Below are 15,803 nucleotides of genomic sequence, written 5' to 3' on the forward strand. Positions count from 1 at the left end.
TGCTTCAATGTATTTGACTACAGATAACTTCAAGAAGCTTTCGACACATTTCTTGCATAAAAACTTGAGTGCATATAGCCAATATTCTAACACGTAACTTCAGAGAAATTAGAAGCTCGAAGGCTGGGGGCTTAAAAACTTAACCAGAATCGCACGAAAAATATTTCTTATTTTTACTTCGTCTTGCGTTAATACGTACAGCCGGGAATAAAAATAAGAGGACAGATAATGGAACAGGTATTAGTTAAAATACGGTTTGTCTATACAAAAACGTATATATTTATTTTAATTATTTACTTAATAATCTACATACTGTAAATAAAAGTTAAGTAGTATATATTAAGTAAAATTAAGGTATATGACATTAGTTCCATCAAACTTCATCGATGCCTACTCCTACTACTTTTATTTCTGTTCTCGACTGTATATCTGAAATTATATATGCGATAATAGATCGACGATACAATTATTAGAATAATAAATTCCCCTGTATTCTTCAGAAGTGTTTATTATTTAAACTTCATTCGCATGCATGAATCCTTTCAGCAAGAAAATCGCTAATTATCTTCTGTTCATTACGTCAGTTTTACGACTTTTGCGAAAGAGCAAACAGCCCGAACCTCCTGTAACATTGGTGTAAAGTGCAACGCGTTGCATTTAGAGTTACAGGGATCGGCTGCATTAAAATTCTTGGCGATAGGATTGAAGCAGAGACGGCGGAGGAAAGCTAGTAAGTCGCGATCGACACGATGGAAGCGTACGAATGGCGATTTCTTCGTGGTCGTATGCTTATTGACAGGTACGGCACAGCGTTACACGGTGTCGTACGTGTAAGATGGCTGGCGCGAAATTCACGATAAAATCAGCAAGCGCTTTGCGTCCATACGTGATGTCACATAAAGATGCTAATGCCATGGTATTATCATGTCGAAACGGGCTATCGCTTACTGTGTTTAAAGCCGTCATTACTCTCTGACAACAGCCACCGCGAGAGTAGTCGGCGAGATTATTGCCATTTTACGAAAATCCTGTTCGCACGTAACCACAGCTGTCGTGGACAATTCAAACAAGCCGCGTAAAATGACGTAGAATTATCCTACGTGTGGCGGCGCAGGAATTCGTGAACATGCCGAGGCGACAGGTCGTCGAGCAACGCGAAATGTACTTAGGAGCGTAATTACCGTAATTATGCGTATATGTTGCGACCAACGAGTACACTTCCCCCGTAATAATGGTATTTCAACGTTGCCGGACGTCGCACGCGGCTTGCATGTACAATTAACTAGAATGTAATTTACCCGTTGTTTGTGCTAACGCGCGAGCTACACGTTGGAAGAAAGCACTATTTAGCCAGATTGAAATTGGTTCCTCGGTCATTAAGCTAGCTACGATATTATTTCTACTTTCTAACTGATTTAGCCACTGAATGCATATTAGAATTCTGGTTACGATGTTTCTGTGTATGTCATAGCGAAAGTGCAAAATTTGCTAAATGTATATAATGATTAGTCAATATATGTATTACGTAAGATTTTGTATGTGCATATTATTTATAGTCAAGATATATTCGTTTACAAGACATTGCAATAGGTATACTTCTGCTAATAAAAGTTTGAATTTCATTACTCGTCAAAGATGAATAATCACAATATAAATACACTTGCTCATCAAATTAATATGTACATACATTGACTGGTAAGTTGGCAGATATTTATTAAGGTAATATATTTACTCTGTCGCAATATCGTATCTGATGTTCGCTTCTAGTGAATAACCCACGAAATCCAACTTTCACTACACACGATAATACAGTTTACAAAATTTCTCTCTCAAATATCGGTTTATCAAAACGTGTCGACAGTCATACATTTTCATAATAATCTTTCACAAAGAATTCATCATATTCGATCATGATTAATCGAAAAATCAACGACGTGCTAATACATTGATCATTATACACGTCAGTAATAAAAATCGAAATTCTAAACGCAACACCCCGATCTGCGAGCAACCTATTTTATGCACGCAACGTCCATCAATTTCTGGACCCATAATATTTCGCTATATTTAAATTCCGGAGGCCCTAGCTAGCCGCTCGACACCTGTTGAAACGCGTGCACCGCGTTCTCCTGTCGTTAGCCAATATCGCGGAAACAAATTGCTAGGCGTTGGTCTACACGAGCAATGCCTGTGTGGCGTACCTTGGCGAAGATTGATACAACGTTGGATGGAAACGTTGGCGACTCTTGCGCGCCAACGTTAATCCGCGTGGGTGAGCTTTACGACTCTTTTTACGTTTTGGACGTTCATCGGGGAGGTTGGGATGGACATTTTGTTGTCTGGCTTGTGCTCGAGTGTAACGATCGCGGTCGACCAAACGGAGGAACGTTATCGAGCCACGGGGTTCATGCAGAAAGGATCTCCGAAGCTCAACGAATTGTCCAGCGAGCGAAAAAAATTGAACGGTCCGACGCGAGTGTAATTGGGACAGGTATAAATCTCGTTCAGGGACAATAGTTTTTCTGGCCTCAGTGTATTTACAATGCATCTTGGTATCTGCAGCTGCCGCGTACGTCTCATTAATTAAGCCTCTCCGTTTCACCATCCCATCGTTCCTTTCTGTTTCTTCCTTCTTCTTCTTCTTCTTCTTCTCGTTCGGTTCTTCATCGTCTTCTTCTTCTTCTCGTTTGGTTTTTCTTCGTCTTCTTCTTCTTCGTTTCACAGACAAGGAACGTTCAGACTCTCCGCCTACACCGAACCCACTGTTCACCAATACGTTCGAGCAATCCCTTTACAGGCTGCTCTCGATCGGCCCGTGATGCTGCAAGACCCTCAGCCCTCCGTATCTTCCTTCGGATTAATTAAAAAATTCCTTTAAACTCGCGATACACGTGGAAGACAATTATCAAGTGGAATGGTGCTTCTGGTGGAGCGTGTTTTGTAATCGTCGCTTATTCTTTGTGTCGCGCGTGTTGCGTGAGGCGTAGGTGAGAAGTTAACGTTTTTGGGGAATTCAATATAAAGATCATGTGAATAGGTATAACGACGGGCATTTAAAGCTTATAAGATTGATATCCTTTTGAAAATTAAAATATATCTTCTTTCATTGGATATCTTATATAAATTTCCTCCTGGAATCTGTATATTATACATTATGTAGGATATTAATAATTGCATCATTCCAAGAAATTTGCTAGATTTTCTCTTCCTGTCGTTACGAAGAAATAGAGAAAAAGTGTCTAAAAGATAAATTTTGTAAAATTGCTTCGATACTTAAAGAGGCAACCACCGCGGGATAGCGAGAGTAGCGATGTAACACGTGGTCAGGTAAGATTACAACGAAACCGAAAGAACTTGTTAATCCCGTTCTGAGGTGCACAGAGCCCAGAGCAAATTCGAGATTAAATTCATCAAAATCCAATTCTGAGCGAGTCCCCTTCAGGCTGCATTACACGAATGAATAATGCATAAGTAGCGTGCAACGTCTTGTCCTACTCTTCTCCTCATCATTCACCGGAGGTCATCTTGACGTCGACTGATTAGACTTAGCGGGATGCTTTTAGGAGGCACCATCTTGTCAGCTTTAGCGGGGGTGTGTATCATAATCTGAAAATAAAAAAAAAAAAAAAATAATAAAAAGAAATATATGGAAGAAATGTAGAGTAGAACGGTTTATGACAAAACGAAATGAATCCAAGCATCTACTGGTAGATTCGAAGTGAGTGATTGTAATTATGAAACAGTAGCAAGACTGCAAATCGAGTCGCTCGCGGCTCGAAGAAGCTGATGCTTTTCTACGAGGGTTATTCCTCCTTAGGCGAATGCCTGCAATTCGGAAGTTAAGCACACTGACTGCAGATTGCCTGCACGTGGTTGATCATGTTACAAGTATTTACTGCTCCCCTGTCTTTTTCCCGAATATTAAAAACAAATTAAGCGATCCTCCCACCGCGCTTAACTTTTTTGCGCTGCTCTTTAGCGTCCGGTTTTCTCTGAAAATCTTAAAAACGTTAATCTATATACTGTTTGGAGTGCGATCAAATTTTCTATATATTTCGACATTCGCTTCTTGGCTCGTTTGTAAATTAGTCATGTTATTTACCTTAGATTTCATTATCTATCAAAATATTTAGCATTCAATGACTTTTGCGGAAGAAATTTGATAAAATATTTACGTCGGTATTAGGAAGAATATTTTATATACTCTTTTTACTTTCAGGTATTCTATAAACAAGCCACACAGGAGCTAAATTGATTCACTTAATTTCTTTAAGTTTCTCACTTTCAGCGTTAAAGCACATAATTGGTATTCAATTCTTCAGAAATCAAGCAATTAATCTCGATTCTTTACAAGTAACTCAAATAGTCTGTGACAGCTTTTAATAAACTTTTAATAACCTTTCGATTTTTCATCTACAAAATTTTAATCTAAACTATTCCCATACCTAACTCTTGATTTATTCGATTCTAGTCCATAGAATTTCAAAATCCTCTTCATAATATATCATCACTCTTCCAAAACACTCAAGCATTCCCACAAGATTAAACCTACATATGCGCATCATCCCGCCAAATGCTACGAATGCTCTCATCAAGCCAATCGAATACCAATACACAATGTTCTCTTGAACGATGCCAATTGCCCTCGTCGACAACTTGTACCTCAAAACACGGTGATTTTCGCCAGGACGGTAATTGGCGCAGCACGCGTCCATCGAAATGACCGGATTCAAGAAGGCGCTCGTTTCAGGAAGGCGAAGAGGCGTTTGCTTTCGTTTGGAGGATCGAGAGGCGCTCGTGGGTGCCCCTTTGCTCTTTCTTCGGTTGAAGAGCCGAATCAGCGTGGATTGTATGCAAATTGCGGTAGCGGCTACTTGAGGCTGGCGCATTTAAACGGCTGGTGGAAGGGCAGCAGCTCGTTTCTGCCCTGGCAGAGGCCCGCGGTGTCCCTGAATAAAACATCTCTCGCGAGGAATTCCAGCCTGTGTGCGCCGCGAGGGTGAAGAGAAAGAAAGACGACGCAGACGCTCGCGGGTTCCTCCACGGCGAGTCGTAGTTGTTAAGTACACGTCGCACCAGCTGATGCTAATTAAAATGAGACTCACTTTGGCTGCTTGTTCTCGGTTCCCTTTCGCCCGTTTCGTTCCTTCTTTCTCCCTCTTCTTCGCTGCTTTCATCTTTCTGCTCGCGCCTCTGTTCTACCGTGTCTGGCCTTTCTCCTTCGCAGTCGTTCACGTCTCTCTGCCTTTTCTGAGTCGCTCTCCCATCGGGGCCACGTTCTCTGCCTCACGGCTAGGAATATAAAGATCCTACTTAGCCGTTATTACGGAACCACCTCTACGTGGGCAGACCATTCCGTGCCATTCCTTCTTTTTCCCTTTGCGTAGCTCGCGATTCGCAGGTTCGCGCCACGCGAGAGGATTTACGGTAGCTTGGGAGGTGCTTACAAGTGGCATTGAAAAGCTCTTTGAACTTGGCTAAGCGATGTGTGTTGAATGTTTAATTCGTAGCCGGAGTATTGAGGAAATATTGATCTTTGAAAGAGTGGTATTTGTAGTACTCCTTTATAATTTCGAACCTAAACCTAGGTTGGAAATTCATCCGAATCACCACGCCACTCATCTTTTAGACAATAGCCTACAGATATTAAGGTTCAGGAGGCGTCACATGCTAGACTTCCCCGTCGTTTTTCAAAAGAACAAAAGCACTGAAGGGTTGAATATATTTGAAATTAGAAAGTAGAGAGGAACACACCCCGTGTTGCTAAAAGTCTGTACTGACGTCACATTTGCTTATAATCTCCGGTAATTGATTGATAGCAAATAAACTTGACATACGTAACAAAAAAATATTTTTAAAGTACAAAGCATGCTTTAGAGTGCAAATAAAATGCTTATTATACAATGTAATGTACCTCTGAACGTAAAAGTAACATATAAAATCTTTATTGAACTGTGAAGTCCTTCCGTGAATAGTTAACCATAATATCCACAACATTACATTAATACTTCCCCATTGATTATAGCCCATAAAAAGGAACGAAGATAATTATCTCTTCCTGGCCTTGATAAATTTCTGAAGAGGTTTAGTTGCTTTGTAACGAGTTAAAGTGTGAACACTGTAATAAGCAATGGAAATAATAAACCGCTTGATGAATATTTAATAGACAAAAATTATCCAAGATATATTTCTTTGTATTTTAATAACTGCATGTCAGGCCACAAAGTGTGTTAGAACAAGCTTGAATGACTCGGTTAATGCGGATCGTTTGAAAAATTTGAAGGGCAGGTGTAGCTTATTGGCAGTCAGGTTGATTCTTGTACCTTTTACGACTGGAAAACGAGGCTCTCGCGTGATGTCGAACGTTGAACGAGACAAGTACGTAAAACAACAAATTGGTCTTGGAACATGCATGGTTACTCGGAATCACCAAGTCTATAATATAATTGAATATGTTCACTGACATATTATTAGACATAAGAGAACTCGCGATTTTCTTTATTAAATCTATTAATATCTTAGATCTACTATATTATATTAATGTACTAGATCTATTAAGATCTATTAATACACTAAATTCATTCTTTTTCAATTTCAACACATTCTACGATAACACAAGAAGAAGCTCAATTCCTACAACAAGTATTTGCACATACCTTTATTTTCCAAAGAAGTGTATTTTTATTAGGTTTTATATTCCATTTTCATATCAAATTTTTGTAGTCATATGTAAGTGCCGCTAAATGATATAAAATGCCATATACTTGGAACTAAATAATTAGCGTGCGAATAGCACTGCATGTACACAACGCTTCAAAATATCAAGCTAGTCAATTAAAATGAAAGACCAAAACGTTGGTCAAAGTACCTGAAAGAAGAAGTTAATCCATCGATCTTGCCCGCATCTGCTTCTCCAAAAAACTACCACGAAGCTCCGTAAAGAAAATTAATCGCATTCGCGAGGCACGGTTGTAGAATCAGGATCGATCGACCTGTCCCTTTGCCGTTAATCCTTTGCGATCGACATCGATCAAAGGCTAAGAATGAGACAGCGAGTGAGACTCGTTGCTATTCATCATCTACGTCCCGATAATCGATCAAAATCTTTCTCTCGACGCGCGATATCTCGCCGATCGCCGATTCGATTTCTGTTGGACGCGGTCACTACGCGCGGTAGCGCCGCGCCGCCATTGTCGTCCGCGCTGTATCCTTGCACTTAGTTTAGCATAATTGACGGAGGCACCAACCGCCGAAAATACTATCATTCACCGATCTACCGGTGGCTCGGTTGACATAACCGCTTATTAGCGAGCGAAGTGCACGGCAATGCGTCTTTCTCAGGGGACCAATGTGACTGACAGACACGACGCCCGTTAGCGAGCGTCCACGTCACCGTGGATTAATATTTTTCACGCGTGATCGCGCTCCGGGACGTCTTCATGCGTTCAGAATAACGGTCCAACTCGCTGTGTATTGTCGATGCTACCTTTTTTATTCTCCGCCTTCGCCAATTTCTAACCGTGACTCGCGGTTTTGCCCCCTCGAACATTCGCGGCTATGCGACTTCCCCACCCTCCAGCGTATAAAAGGGCGTTCTTCTTATTTCAAAGGCATTGTTCTGCTAATTTTAATTAGGCACGAGCCGCACGGTATACCCGTTTTAATTCGCCCATCCTGGATGGAACGGCGGAATTGGAAGCCGCGGTATTGTTCGCTGGGATCTTGATTTTGCTCCACGTTGCTCGGGCTGGATTTATGGAGTTTGATATTAAAGTTTTTGTTAGGAGACTCCTTGATTTGTGAAGTTATCGGGTGGAAGAAGTGCAACTATTCTTGCGAGAAGATAAGGGAAATTAATTGTTGGAAGAGGGAATGAGTCGAATGGGGATGTGCTGGTAAGATAATTAGAAAACCTTATTTAGAGGTGCTTGAAGTATTGATTATGTCGTATATTGTAACAGTAGGTTGGTATGGGCATTATTCATCCTGATCGCCAAAGAATTTTTTAAGAATTATTATTAATACCTTAATGTACAATTTTTTTTATCTTTTCACTTTATACTTTAATCGATCAAAGATGCACAACTTTTTTTTCGTGGAATTGCTTCTTCGCTATATAATAATATATCTTTTTATAATTCCAGTGCTATACACCTTACAATTCAATTTAATATAATAAGATGCAAAATGCGTGGCAGGAAGTGAAACAAGAAACCAAGTGTTTCTGTAAAAAAAAAGATGATTGGTTCGTGTCTCACGGGCATAAGCGTTAAGGGATTAATAATTTTCTTTTTTTTTAAGAAGACCTTATAAAATAACAGCTTGTTTGTATCCTTCGGTAAATTGGGGGATGTTTTAACGAAAAGACGTAGGAGCCGAAACTGATCGAAGAACCGCACCAGGTTTAATTGGATCCCAGATTAACTTATTCGAAAAACAGAGCATTCGTCGCTTTGCCTTGCAATTATGTATTAAACATTCTGACAGGATGATTAACGAGCGCGAGCAATTTCGATACGAAGAAGATATCGATTACGTATCTGAAGTATCAAAAACAAAAGACGAATTTCTCGATCGATCAATGCCCAAGCATCTCATTTTCACCCGATCGATCACTACTTCCTGTCTCCATCTCACGCTTGATAAAGACTCACGATATTGCGATGCACGCTCGATTATCCGGTCCGCTCCGCTGCTATCTTCCTTTCGATTGGATCGACCGATCCAACATATGTCTGGTCGCTGTGATAATCTCGATAGAAACGGTATTTTTGTATATGATTATCGGAATTTTATTAGACAATGTAATGATAAAGTGGAATAAAAAGTTTGAAAAAAGGGAACAGTAAGAGTGCATCAGGTTCATTAATTATAATACTGACGGGGAATATTACGCTCACCCCCATCCTCGTTTAAATTTTTGATCCACTCGATGGCTATCTAAATTGACCGCGATACGAAACACAGTGCATCCTGGATCGAACAGTTTCACACTGTTCCTTTTTTTCGGCGGCATCATTAATTAGTCGGCCAGGCATATATTTAGGCGTTCGCCAAGTGTCAGGTGCATAGGTACTTACGAGCATTGCATTATGCCCATTATGTCTATCTCTTGGTGCGATCTAAACGATCAGTAAAGCGATTTTTGTTGATTCTTTTTATTATATACTTGTTCCAATTCATTAAGTACATGGCTCATTAAGAATGATACATTTTACACGTTAAATTGATCTAATCACGTGTGAAATACCTACTGATGGTTTTCATAGATTGAATGGAGAAAGACTAATAAAAGATTTTATGCTTATTTTCGTACATATAAAGTTGTTCTTAAGATCTTGAAACTATTATTTTAGACATTTCCGATATTTATTCTGTAACGTTTCTATTTGTATGAATTTCCAAATTCTTATTTCGTCGTTTTATAAAATGAATATAGAGATGATAAAGATCATCGACTTTCCAAATATTTTTAAGAAAATAGTTCTTCTAAAATACTCTTGTGATAACGAATAACGTATTTTATAAAAGTATTTATAATAATCATCTCTTCTTGGAGCCATTCATTTTTATGGAAATTTACAAACTTCCTTTATCAAAAGAAACGACCACTAAACTCCAAACTTAAACTCAAGAAAACATAAAGTTTCCGATTGAATTTTTCAAATGTTTCCATTCATTTCCAAACAAAATTTGCAAATTCTATAGCAAGATGAATATAGTAATCTCCAACTTCACTAAACTCAAATCCTAAATCCAAGAATACATCCAACGGTCATCCTTAAACACGTTTATTGCCGTACAAGACACCCAACATTAAATCATTAAACCGTCGTATTTCGCGCAGCATCCCTTGCAATCCTCTTAATATTCCGGACCAGTGGCGGAAGGCAACATTTTCGTCGAATGCTGGAGTGTTTCAGATCTGACAAATCCTCCCCTGGGTGGTGGCAGGGTAGGGCCATTCGGCTTAATGTATGCCGTCCGAATGGAAACTCCTTAGCGCCTAAAATCGTCTTATCGACGATCGATAGCCGATCGATATTCCGCAGCGGGTAGATGGGATCGCAGAGGGGCCGAAAAGCGCGCAGATCGGAGATCCCATCGCGTCTGTGGGAGTGAGAGGGGAGGGAGATAAAGAGCGGTCCTATTGTTCTTCCACAGGGCCACGCCTCGTGTCTGTAATTACAGACAGGTCGCTTCGAGGGAGCCCTTTGATGTCCGCGCCCGAATAAGCGCGCCCTTCGCACAAAAGGAAGGACCCCGTAGGATCTCGTCCACGATCGATCCTAGACGAAACCGAGGGGGCTGGCGTCGATCGATTCGAAATTAGAGATTCGCGATAGAGTTGCCGATCTAGGATGCGTTTTCTGCGCTTGGCATAGGCGTAGAGTGTAATAGACGTATATTGCTTGTGAATAGATTTATCCTGTTTGATAAGTTCAATGAAAAGGCGTTACTGGTGGAAAAACGTAAATTGAAAACATGGAGCCATAGGTATTGATGTAGCCAAATCCAGATTTGTAAATACGTATATTACTTGTTACCTAAAAGTTTGAAGTTTGTTTATCAGTGAAACACTCTCAAACAGAGAACTCTACTTTCATGAAATTGAAATAGCTTAGCTTTTAACATGACATTTGTCCATTTGTCGTACCATCTCGTGATTCCATGATAAATTTTCTCTTCTCAATTTTCGTGGAAATGTATGTTCTGTCGGAGTATTTGGACCAACAGAATAATAACCGAGTTGTATAACATTTATATGAGAGTCGTATAGTAAGTAAAGAGTACAAGCTTCCAACAAATCGACTTTAGCGGATGTCTGTCCCATTTCTGCTTTATTAAAACCGACATTGTAGAAACATGTTAATTTTCGAAACAAACTTATCTTCATCTCGACAGAAAGACGTTTCTATGGTGTAAGGAGTGACACTTTAATCAAAGATCCGTTGCATCCGAGATTCGTGCTTAGATTAGACTTTATCGCGAATCTTTAATTTAAGTCGATCGATCTTCGGGTCAGTATCTCGTTCGTCTCGAAGATCGATCTCTCGCATACTCTCCGTGCTCATTTTACCTGATCCCGTCGCAAATGGGTACGGCCGATAACATTTTACTCTTTCAAACGCTATCGAATAAGGAATTTTTAATTTCAGAAATTGGCGGGTTAATAGTTTCACATTAGGCACGCTTTAAGCGGTCTCTTTATCGAGAACTTTTAATCTTCGATCGATCTTTGCTCGTTCCCTTTGATCCCCTCAGACTAATCACTCTAATGATTCTGTAGTTTCTGTCATAACAGAAGCTTCATTAACTCCTCTTGGCAAAAATAGCTTTCCCATTACCTTGTTCTATCGCTTCAGAAATAACGTATAAAATAATCTCTCGATCTTCTCATTATTTATACGAATTCTCGAGTTTATTATTCCATAAACTGTAACTTGTTACCCTCTTCCATTATTAACAAATCCTGCATCCGCCTTCCATAAAATTAAAAACCAATTCCATTTTCACAGCTGTCTTTCCAAGGCACCAGAGGTTCCCAAATTTATCTCTTCGCATGAAATTCTATTTCACGTCCTCCCACACCGTCTCGTAAAATATCCAAAAAGAACACGGGGGAAAAGTGGCGCTTCGCGAGGCTCGACTTTCTTCACGAAAGCAACTTTCACCGGTGACCGTGTAATCCATCTGCTTCAGATTATTTTCCAATAATCGTACAATTGTTACGGCGAATAAATTTCAAGCGTTTGTTCCCGGCCGGTTTGAATTATGTGACATAAACGATGTGTTTTCACGTGCACGAGGCACCGTCGGAAAATTAGAACGGCTCCCAAACAAAGCGTTCTTGTACTTTATGGTGACAACTAATCGTAGCTGCGGTCCAGCAGCGAGGTGAAATGGCATACCTGCCCCGCTCGAATTATAAGTTTTTCGGCGTAAGTCAGTTGGCATAGGCGTAACCGGTGCCGGAGGTAGAAGTTATGTGCTAGGAAAGTGGTGGGTACCCAAAAGCATCGCCGTATTATGCGCGTTAAAGCGTGGCGAGGCGTTTCCAGCCACACAATGGCCCACAAGTTGCTCGAGGAATCCTCCTCGTAACTCAGACGCCGTGATCGAAAACGAGTTAAAAATACGGAGTGTTCGCCTTCGATGATTTTCACGTAACATCTGTGATTCGTTTCTTAACTTTTTGAAAATTTGATTGGTCGAGAGATTGCATTCGCCAGTAATGGATTCGACAGTGTTTTTTGACCATCTGGTGAAAAATGATCGACTTTGGCTTTGTTGGTTATTTCTATTGCTTTAGCGTAGTAAATTTTTGAGTAATATACACCATTTCGTTATTAAAGAGCATAATTGTTTTTTTTAATTGTTAGGTGTGTTTTTTTTACTGTATAACAACGGTAAAAGGTTTAGTGTTTCTTCTTCTTGAACAGGTGTTTTACATAAATAAAATGAAAACGTCTAAAATGTTAGACTTGATACGCGTCTTTGCCCTATTCACTGGCAAGATTGATGACATATTTCGATAGAATCACCCTGTCAGAAATCTACTTTATATTAATAACTACGTTCACTTAGGTATCGCAAGAAATGCACGAAGAATACCACTTAACATGCAAAAAATGTAACACCTTGCGTCTCGTATTCTATGAACCCTTTCAATCTTTCTCAACATCTTCGAAACAAAAAACCATCCATTTCGTTTAACACTTTTTTAATCTTTTTATGTCCCAACCCGATACGTGGACATCTTTTCACGAGCAAATAAAGTTACCGTGCTTGGTCGCTTCGTCTATACGATGAAACACGATCGAGAATACCTTGGAAGGCAAGGTAATGGCATAATCTACGATGGAACGTGGCTTGAAAGGTATCGGATTACCTTGACCTACCGTTCCAGACTTCTCTATATATCGAGCAATAACCAGTAGCCGTTAGAGGATTATCGCCGAGACGAATCTTGCGCTAAAAACTCATTCCAGCAACAAGGCCGGTGGCTAGTACAATGAAAAAAAAACATATCCTCTCGCAATCACTTTGGTTCGCTTGCTTTTGATCGGAGACCGCCAATATACAGTCGACTATCGCCGCTAGACACACTACACGGACTAATAGGCGCGTCTCCAATTTCAGTCGATAGTTTTTTGCGATCGTAAACGCGTCCCAGATTAACTTTCGCTCGTCCGTGTAGCGCAAACCTAATTAAGAGTCAGTCGTATAACGCGTGCCCTGTGACCTTGAACCGGCTTCTAAGTAGAGAACGGAACGAACTGTCACGAGAGAACGAATTTCTTCTGGTTACGCGTATTAACTCCTGCCATTAACTCTGGCTGATCAAATATTCGACGATCTGTGTGTAAAATTTTTCTAAAAGGGCCACGAAATTTCGCAAAAATTTTAAGTTTAAAATTTAAATTTTTGTCGTGATAATTAGATGACATACTTCCAACGTTTCATGAATAAAGCACAATGTACTAACAAAAACATAACTGAAACCTGAAGAACCACAAATACATAATGCATACAATACAGTTTGTAAAATGCTTGTTGGTGTTTTAATGTAAAGTATTTGTTAAAGACTCCATTTTTATTTCATGCAATTTATCGAAGTAATTTGGAGTATTTACTACATTACTCTATGCATAAGGGTTAGAGATTCTTTGAGCACAGAAGTTACTTTTCTCAATAAATTATAAATATTTGTTAACAGTGATCTGTGGTAGGTAAAGTATAGAATGTAAGGTAATAACTGCTTGTGGTTTGGGATTGATACGATTAAATGTCGAAAAGCGAAAGCTTCGAGCGAAAGCGCCGGGCTAATGTTTGAGGACTTCAACACCCGCAATAACAGTGTCGCAGTAGTATAACTATATGATATGCCCATTACATAAATGTCGATTGGGAAACCTTTCTCTATTCGGTATTCTTCATTACCAATTAACATCTACATCTGAATTTATTATTTAGCAAATTCGTTGATTAATAAGATATCCTGCAAAAGAAATACGAAAGAAGAAAATTATTGCGAAATACGTTTAGGTGAGATATTACAATAGTGTACTTAATATGAATGATGAAGAAACAAATTATACCCAAAAATTAATTTAAGGAAAAATTCACTATATTTTCACAAATTTACACATGGTACATATATAGGACGGTATTACTTTTTTCCTAAATATTGCTATACATTTATGTAAAAAGAGAGATTGGTTGACTTGTTCCGAGATTGTGGCACGACTCGTAGCTGTCAGTGAGGTTTGCTGGTGGGGTGGTTTTAAGATTGGCCCGACCTTTTTGGCTGGATGGAATCATAAAGATCGGCGATCGCGAATGTAATGGCATTCCCTGCTGAGCATGCCTCGTCGTAATCTGTGGGAAACCGGGGTCCTGACCCTACCACGGACGGACGTGATTCTGTGAGTGCATGGTCCTCGCGATACACGGTTTCTTTTCACAAAAACCACGCCAGGAATTGTTTCGCAAAACATCACAGCTAATAAAAAATTACCATCGCTGCAATACCCATCGTTTCCTTTTATTGCAATCAGGACCTAGCTATACAAATAATTTAATACATTAATAATCCACCTAGAGAAGCAATAATATCATTAACGAAGACTTTTGGAGTTTAGAATAATAAAAATTGGTGAAAATGGTAGATAAATTTGAAGAATAACAATTGATATAATTGTTACGCGATTAATGATTTTTTAAATTCAGTATCTATAAAATAGGAAGTATTTTTAAATCGGACGATACTGCAAGATCAAATCAAGAACGTGTATTAGATTTAAAGAAAGCTTTACCGTGTGCTCACAAGTAATAGCAATGATTCATGATGATTATGGGAGAACATAGATGACACGTCTTGAAGAATTCATGGATTACTGGGTGTTAAAATAGTACGGAACTCTTCACTGCAAATCTCGATTCGACGTAATCAATGGTACGAGAAGAGGCGCCTAAAAAAGAATTTTTTAAATTGCAATAATTAACTGTTTCCAAAGTGCATACTCTGAAAGGGTTGTGTTTAGTAATTTCGAGCAATAAGCAATAATTTGAGCAATTTTTAATTTTACCGTTCTTTGCTGGAACTTTGGATCTTTCTCCTTAGTTGCTGAACCGCTTGCATGTAATGTAATCAAGTGTCCTTTCTTAATTACCCAAATCTGATATCCCTATAACTCCAATTAGCCTTTGAATTGATTACGTAAGGCATATTCCGCCAATTAAGGCGCGATCTATAGGAACGTGTATCGGTGGCGGGCCGTTCTTTAAGGATGTTTTATTACGGCGGCAGAGAAAGAGAGAGTCAAAGGTATGCAAATGAGGTATTTTCGTACGGCACTTATCCTTTTCGGCTCGCGTAATTTTCTGATTTTTCGAACATTACGGCTACATGGATGTTTACACCGTGAAATTCGTGTACACTAGAAATTTGCACCCGTTCCAAATATTTTTCTATTGTCACTAGCAAATTATACTTTAGAATATAACAAAAATTCATTATTTCACTTTTTGTTCTAAAAATAGTAAAAACCGTAACAAATCATAAATAGATATGTTACTTTTAAACAGTAATTTAACATTGCGTATATGTTTCCGAATATCTTTTAATCTTCTGTTTGGTTATGTTTTTGAAGTTATTAAATTTGATCACTATTAAGTTATTATGAGTTGCTATGATAGTAAGAATAGATTTGCAATTAAATAATAACAAACGTTCTATAAAGCGAATTGAGAACCTCTGTCATGGTCAAAGAAGCCTAATTGAAAGTCAGTCAAAAGTG

The 15,803-nt window shown here is 39.1% G+C and overlaps 1 protein-coding gene across 1 annotated transcript in view; it reads left to right on the plus strand.

Moving 5' to 3' along the window:
* Positions 1-2,082: 2,082 nt before the first annotated feature.
* The window catches only part of LOC132911195 (uncharacterized), a 64,552-nt gene continuing 50,831 nt past the window's right edge, over positions 2,083-15,803 (plus strand). Inside the window, exon 1 of the mRNA XM_060967614.1 lies at positions 2,083-2,272. Within this exon, the coding sequence (XP_060823597.1) occupies positions 2,185-2,272 (88 nt within the window). The 5' untranslated portion in view covers positions 2,083-2,184. The remainder of the gene's footprint in view (positions 2,273-15,803) is intronic.

The sequence above is a fragment of the Bombus pascuorum genome, chromosome 10, assembly GCF_905332965.1.
Source record: "Bombus pascuorum chromosome 10, iyBomPasc1.1, whole genome shotgun sequence".
Lineage (NCBI taxonomy): Eukaryota > Metazoa > Arthropoda > Insecta > Hymenoptera > Apidae > Bombus > Bombus pascuorum.